This window comes from Columba livia, chromosome Z, assembly GCF_036013475.1.
Source record: "Columba livia isolate bColLiv1 breed racing homer chromosome Z, bColLiv1.pat.W.v2, whole genome shotgun sequence".
Taxonomy (NCBI): domain Eukaryota; kingdom Metazoa; phylum Chordata; class Aves; order Columbiformes; family Columbidae; genus Columba; species Columba livia.
In genome coordinates, this window is record NC_088642.1 from 54,122,323 (window position 1) to 54,129,622 (window position 7,300).

General features: G+C 44.8%; 1 protein-coding gene across 5 annotated transcripts; it reads right to left on the minus strand.

Moving 5' to 3' along the window:
- Nucleotides 1-414: 414 nt before the first annotated feature.
- IDNK (IDNK gluconokinase) lies at nt 415-6,524 on the minus strand. Of its 5 annotated transcripts, none has more exons than XM_065045912.1 (5): nt 6,398-6,524; nt 5,799-5,829; nt 5,261-5,347; nt 3,654-3,697; nt 415-1,431 (listed from the first exon to the last, which is right to left on the minus strand). In XM_065045912.1, the coding sequence occupies exons 1-5, from the start codon at nt 6,505-6,507 to the stop codon at nt 1,071-1,073; spliced, it is 633 nt and encodes a 210-aa protein (XP_064901984.1). In that variant the 5' UTR covers nt 6,508-6,524; the 3' UTR covers nt 415-1,070. The 5 variants fall into 5 exon arrangements, with proteins under 5 accessions (XP_064901984.1, XP_064901985.1, XP_064901987.1 ...); XM_065045913.1 differs by having other exon boundaries at nt 6,387-6,482; XM_065045915.1 differs by lacking the exon at nt 6,398-6,524 and adding an exon at nt 5,984-6,350.
- Nucleotides 6,525-7,300: the final 776 nt, after the last annotated feature.

Sequence of the window (7,300 nt, forward strand, 5' to 3'; positions counted from 1 at the left end):
GCATGTCTTGTGTAACAAGGCATAAGGAACTTTATTAAAAATGCTTTGGAAACTAAAATATTTTTTAATGTGAAATTGTGTGAGTTAGGTAACTGATCGGATATTTGGAATTTTCTTACCAGAAAAAAAGTTGTGGAAAATGTGCATTAGGAACAGCTTGATCTAAGCTTTACAGCAGTTGTACTGATACCTATCCATAGCATATACTGGACTGGGAACTGGCTGAGGTGGAAGACTAAAGCACATGAGAAAAGAGAAGGAGGAGAAGGTCTAGCTGTGAAAGAGTAAGTTTTTCTGAAAGCAGGGAACACTCATCTGTCTGGTGTCTGTCTTGGTCACTCGTTGACTCACTCTCCACCGCACTTCTTCAATGGGTATGCTTTGTATGTGAAATATGCAAGTTCAGAGCCAACCTGATGCCACTTGCACTTTATTTCTAAAGCTTTCCATACAATTATATTTTGTATATTACGTCACCACCACTACATTTTTTTCTTACATTTTTCAGTTCAATACATACAAGTTCACAAAAGCTCTCATGGAGTCACCAGTGCCCTGGTGAGGTTAGTAAGGGCACAAACACAGAAGCTACAACGTGTTGAAAATCTGGCAGTGAGACAGTGGCAGTGTCAGGTGTGGAACTTCATCATGCATGTTCCTGCCTCTTACACTTCTAGAAAAATAAATATATTTTCTCTAACAAAGCTGTAAATTATTTCATCATTTACTAGCCCATCATCTATCTTTGACAGAGTAAAAATTAAAATTAAGAACTTAATGTGTGACCACTGGAAGGATTTTCAAAAGCAGGCTCTTCCTAGAATGAGAGTTTTAATTTCATACAGTGAAAGGTTTAAAAAGTTATCAGTTTTCAAAAATTTAATCTTATATGTCCTTTACATGGCCATGATAAAAATACTAACACTAGTAAACCAGCTCTTAACATTCCAGTCTGTTTAATTATGGGGGTGAGGGGGAAAGTTGGTTTAATAATCAATTTAATAATATAAAAATGCTGTTTCATACCCTTGATATCCTTAAGGGAATTTCTCTATGTGTAATTCCAAAACTTACTCCAGAAAAGCCTCATGCTGAGAAATGGCACGCTCGATCTCCAGCACTATTTCAGGGAGAGATTTTTCTAGACTCACAGTAATAAAGCTTTCTGGTGCACTAGGAGGCTCCAGAGTATCAAACTGAGACTTGAGAAGCTCAGGTGGCATAAAATGTCCTCTCCTCTTCTCCAGGCGGCCAGCAATGATGTCCATAGGCCCATCCAAATGAACAAAGAGGATCTTCAGTGCTGCGTTTTCTCCTGGTTGCTGTGACTGGTTGCTTTCAATTGCAGATGCTCCACTAACCAATACCTGCCTATACATCTTCTTCAGTGCAGAACAGGCCAGAATTGCATCTTGTCTAGATGAGTCTTCTCTATCAAAAATAAATTAAAAAAAATAATTTAAAGAAACCCCAACCACATCCAGATGTGATATAACATAACACCTTGTTAGTTCTGCTGAACAAGGGAGACAAGCCCAGGACCCTTGCACAGGACAGCCGTGGGAGCAGTGGCATTTTTTCAACATCTTGACAGGATTTTGAAAGCAAATTTCCAGTGCAGGAAAAGATATGAATCGAAAGTGAGGCCAGGCTAGCCAGCCTTCTGGTAAAATCTGTCTTGGGGATCTTCTTTATTAGCCTCTGTCCTTCCCTAAATAAAATTCAAGTCTAGCACAAGGAGTGTCATGATGTCTTCCTTAATTGCTGACAACAGCAGCAACTGAATGTCCATAAAAACTCCCATCAATTATCTATAAAATTAATATACTAATCTGTCTAGAGCGTAAGTAGCTGGTGAATAGTACGGAGGTCTGTTCCTAAACACATATGCAGGTGTACTTCCAACATCTCTTTTCACTGTCTCAAATATAACTGTAATGTTAAATTTCATGTAACTCATAAACTCATTGGCAGCACTGCATATATGCCCACTTCAAGTTAAACAAGGAATTGGATGCAGGTAAATTCATGCCTTGTACATGTATTTTTTACCGGCAAGGTTTCTTAAAATGAAGCAAGCATAGGACTGTGGGTGTGTCTGTTCCACTAAAAAGCAAATCCATAATTAGTTTTCTCTGTGAAGAGTGACTGAAATGTCTGTCTGAGAAAATACATTCTGTAATCAAAATTAGGAATAAACCTATTTAAAAATCATGCTGTGTTCATCAGATTTTGGTTCACATGGAAATAAGAACTTATGATACCTACTATTACCACTTGAGTAAGCCAATCCTAGTGCAACTACTTAAAACCTCTAGTAATTAGATATTAGCATGAGGCTCTTTTAAAGCATACTTGATTTTGCGGAGTATCTGGAGCTGGGCAGTGGCCTTGGGCTACCACATAACATAAAGCAATAGATCCAGCATAACAATCCAGACACAGTTCTCAGTGAATTAACCTGCGCTCCAATGAGGTATGCTCACCTCACCTGCACAGGCAAGTAACAGCCACCAGGTAAAGCCAGGCTCAGCAGTCCCTGCTCTCCCAGCCTTTCCTCATGTGGGAGATGCTCTGGTCCCTTCATCATCTACATTACCCACCGCTGGATGCTCTCCAGTATGTCCGTATCTCTCTCATAATGAGGAGCCCAGAGATGGACACAGCACTCCAGGGGTGGCCTCACCTGTGCTGAGGAGATGGGAAGGAGCACCTCCCTTGACCTGCTGGCAACACTTTGTCTAATGCAGTCCAGGATATCGCTGGCCTGCTTTGCCAGAAGAGCGCATTGCTGGTTCACGTTCAACTTGGTTGCCCACCACGCCCCCCCCCAGCTCCTTTTCTAAAAACCTGCTTTCCAGCTGAGTGCCTCCCAGTGCCTGTACTGGTGCCTGGGGTTGTTCCTCCCCAGGGGCAGGACTTGGCACTTCTTCTTAAACTACCCGAGCTTCCTGTCAACTCATTTCTACAGCCTGTCAAGGTCCCTCTGGATCAGCCACACCTCCCAGTTTTGTGTCATCAGCAAACTTGCTGAGGATACACTCTCTACCCCATCGTGCAGATCATTAATGAAGATGTTAAGCACGAGTGGACCCAGTACTGACCACTAGGGTACATGCAGAGTTCTGGGCCTCCAGCTATACTTTGTGCCACTGATCACAATGCTCTGGCCCTGGCCATTCAGCCACTTTTCAGCCCACCTCACTGCCAGCTCATCCAGCCCATACTTCCATCAACTTCTCTATGAGAATCCTATGGGAGATGGCATCCAGCAAACCTGACACCACGTCTTACTCAAACTAATAATAATTTACAAAATGTTGTCCTACTCTCATTATCGGTGTATTTTGTGGCTATATCCTTGGCAAGTAGCCAATGTCAGGTTTATTACTGAATTGGATCCTTGAAATTATTTTTACATAGACAGTAGGAAAACAATTATAATTGGCAACAATTTTCCCAACACTGTTATTCGGGGATTATCTCACCCTTAGCAATTATTATGACAGCTCAGATTAGTGAAAACAGAACAGTTATACTACATGTGGAATGTTTTTATACTACTACATACATTTCTGCTTCAGAACGCAAATACTTTTGCCAGGTTTTTTTTATCTTTAGCCCACACTCCTTAAACGTAGATGTTCTCTTACCTCCGTAGTGTATCATGCAATGCACAAAGCCAGGGAATCCTGTCCTAAAAAGAAAACAAGCTAGTTCAAAATAGTTTCTGAAACGGATTTGAAAAAACTGCTTCTAACATCTTAGAGCATTTGACTAGAGATGGAAACTAGCATTAAATTTTACAGCAAGTTGTTTTTCTCTAGATCTGCTACCCCTGCCTGAAGGCTAATGAGAAGTGCTAGGCATATTATCAATAACAAGTTTTTAGTAAAATAGCACTTTATATATTTCAGATACCTAGAAGTATCCAGTAAAAGTAAAATGTGTTTATGTGTTGCATGCACCTTGTAAACCTCTGAAGGACAGTCAGGTTCTCTCTTGCTTCTGTTGTACAACTCAAATGTACTGAATTGTTATTTCTTTTTCCTTATGTCTTGGCATACACACACAGTGCTTTTGATCAAAGTGTGGTTTTTCAGGAACAGACAGATCTAAATTAAGTTATTCAAAATAACTTCATTATGTCATTTTTATGTCAGTAGCAATCACAAATAAATGTAGTCATAGCCACAATTTTGGGACAACTTTGCTCAGTAGTTAGGCGAACACAATGTAAGAGATTTAGCAGCTTCTCATTACAATAATATTTTACATTTTAAGCTCCCACGAACTTTTCTCATACCTTTTGAGCACTAAAAAATTGCTCCCATTTCATCTTTCAGTGCTGTTACTGTTGCGTAAGCACAACAAATGACAACATGGACAAATAAATGCAACTTTTTGTTGTTGTTATTGTCATCGTAGAATAACATCCCACTGGCATTCAAGAACACCCTCACAGTTTTGCATGTCTGGGGTTTCAGAAGAGATGCTTCACTCTTGCTGGGCACCACACATCAACGGTTCAGTCATTCAACTGTGCAGTACTACTTTAGACGATGTACAGGCTTATATGAACTTCTAACAGACAGTGAAAGATTAAAGTTTTTAGCAAGAATCTAGAATATTTTTTCAGTCTACAGAGAGTGATTTGAAGAACTCCCTAGTTCAGCTTTACATTTCTAGAGATTACTCAGAAAAAGTTCAGTAGGTGTCAACTTGTAACTTTTCTAATTTACTCAATCCTCTGAATTTGTAAGTATTGTAACACCAAACCTGATAATTTTTAGCTGTTTAGGCTGACGAACAGTCTGAAGGAAAGGAAGCACATGTTAAGTAGTAGTGTATAAAACAGAAGATTGTGGAATAATCACCGCAGTAACTGGAAGTGATAAAATGTACTTCAGTAGAGACATTTGTCTGTCTTCATCAATTTAGCTCAAAGCAGCAGCATGTAATCTAAAGCTGCAATTCTGTGCATTGACGTAGAGGGAGAGATTTCTGACAAACCCTGAATGAGCACCAAACCCCTTGTGAGCTACCAAGCACACTTCGAGAAACTATTTTTTTAATTCAGAATCCTCTGTGACACAAAAAGCCACCTTCCCTAACCTATAAATCCCTAATCTATAATTCCATAATCTACAAATTCAGCCTATGTTTACAGCCTGCCCAGGCTCCATAAAGCACACGCTGTGACAGAGGTTACAAAGGAAGACTTGTTGATGACTGTTCTTTTAGGGTTTAGACAAGGTACCTCATCATTTAGTGGTATTCCTTCTGCCATCTTCTTTTTGTTCTCAGGAGAATGATAATCGTCTGCATCATAGAACTTCCATCCCAGCTATGGGGGGGAAAAAAAAAAAAAAAGTAAAGTTACGGATCATTCAGCCAAGCCAGGTGAGCTAATGAGGATCCCAAAGTTTACAAAGATGACAGCTAAGAAATTACAGGCCTCTTACACCATAATATGAATCACCACTTGTGTCATGACGATTAGCAGAAGTTACAGAGTCAGCTCAGCAGCAGCTGATGCACCGCAGCACTAAGTTCAAGTCGGCGCTGGTGACAGACGCACAAACCCCGTTCGGCGACGGGCAGGCTGCCAGCCGAGCTCCAGCGATGCAAAGTCCGGCTGCCTGCCTGCCCCCTGCCTGCCCCCTGCCTGCCTGCCCGTCCTCCTGCCCGCCTCCCCTCCCGCCTGCCCGCTGCAGGTTGCCCGGTGCTGCGCGGGGGAGGCGGGCGGAGCAGCGCGATCGGCCGCGGCACCGCGGCTGTCGCACCGCCGTACGCACCTTGGCTGCCAGCCGCGACCCGACCGTGGTCCTGCAGGGAAGCACAAAGGGTCGGTTATAACCCCCCCGCCTACACCCCCTACGGACGGGCTCCAGCAACGCCGAGCCGCGACCCCCCCGCCCCGGGAAGCCACCGGAGCCCCCGCGCTGCTGCGCTCCGCCCCGCCCCGCCGCCCGCTACCTACTTCCCGGAGCCGCTCACGCCCATCACCACCACCAGCACCATGGCGGGCCCAGCCGCCGCGCCGCTCTGCCCGACCCCTGTGCTCCCGCCGTCTCCGCCCGGCCCTGTGCGCGGTGAGGCGGGACGGCTCCCGCGGCCACCCCGGTCCGCCCTCGGCCGTGGGAGGCGTGTGTGAGCCCGCCCAAGGGACCGGGGCGCCGGCGGCCGTGGCGGGGAGAGCCGGGCCGGGCCTGGGGAGACCGTGGCGGGGCCACGGCGCCGGTGGCGAAAGCGGCTACTCCTGCCCTGGCGCCGCTGCCCCCCGTGGCTCTCCGGCGGCCTTCTCCCACGCTCCGGGACCCCGGGACACGCGTGTCGTGCTCCCCGTGCTCGCTCTTTGCAGTTGCTCACGGTGCTGAAGTTACCTGATCCTCACCCTTTTTGTCTGTAGCTTTTCTGCCTGGTCGGGCGTTTCTTTCCTACTGGTTCCCAGGCTGTTTGCAGGCCCGGTAACACACACGAATGAATAGAAATGATTTCCGCCATGCGTGTTACAGCGTACATTAATGCCTGTCGGACACTTGTTTCACCCTTTGCTTATAAATGTCTGCCTTTAAAATTTCATTAACCCAGTAGCCATGCCGCGACTAACTGTGTTTTATGTTTTGGTTTTGTGGTTTTTTGTGTGTTGTGTTGTTGTTGGTTTTTTTAAAAAAAGGATCAATCAAGTCATATTTTTAAATTCTGCAAGTGCTCTTAGACACCAAGTGTTCCTCCTGTCAGCGTGCGTGTCTATCTGACCCTGCAAGGATTTTCCCTGTTCGAGGATGAAACGCGACGGTGCTGCCACCAGCGCCCATGAGGCTGCTCTGCGCAGGGAGGGGCCGTCGCAGTGCCGGGAAAGTCTCTGTGCTTTTTGTACAGACGTTTGTTTTGAAATATAACCAAGCAAATCCGTGGCTTTGTGTTGTGTGTTTTCTTTGTTTTCAGCTTACTCTCTTAAAATCCGCCTTTGTGGGATCATATCGTGTCCTAGGTGGAAAAATTGCTGTGTGCCACTGACAGAGGGAACTGCTGCACGGTAGTAGCTGGGAATGACAGAAATCCCTGCAAGCACCAAAGACTCAGGTGACAATCTCTTCATGGGAGAGGTTGCAGTCTCTTTAGCTTGGAGAAGAGGAGATTGAGGGGAAACCTCATTAATGTTTATAAATATATAAAGGGTGAGTGTCTCGAGGATGGAGCCAGGCTCTTCTCGGTGACAACCAATGGTAAGACAAGGGGCAATGGGTATAAACTGGAACATAGGAGGTTTAATTTAAGTTTGAGAAGGAACTTC

Excerpts from the sequence above, each read along its gene's own strand:
- IDNK (XM_065045912.1), bottom strand. The coding sequence starts at position 6,507 with ATGGCGGAAATCATTTCTATTCATTCGTGTGTGTTACCGGGCCTGCAA. Across the intron at positions 5,348-5,798 it reads GGTCGCGGCTGGCAGCCAAG|CTGGGATGGAAGTTCTATGA; the intron begins GTGCGTACGGCG and ends TCCCCCCCATAG. Across the intron at positions 1,432-3,653 it reads TTGCATGATACACTACGGAG|AGAAGACTCATCTAGACAAG; the intron begins GTAAGAGAACAT and ends TATTTTTGATAG.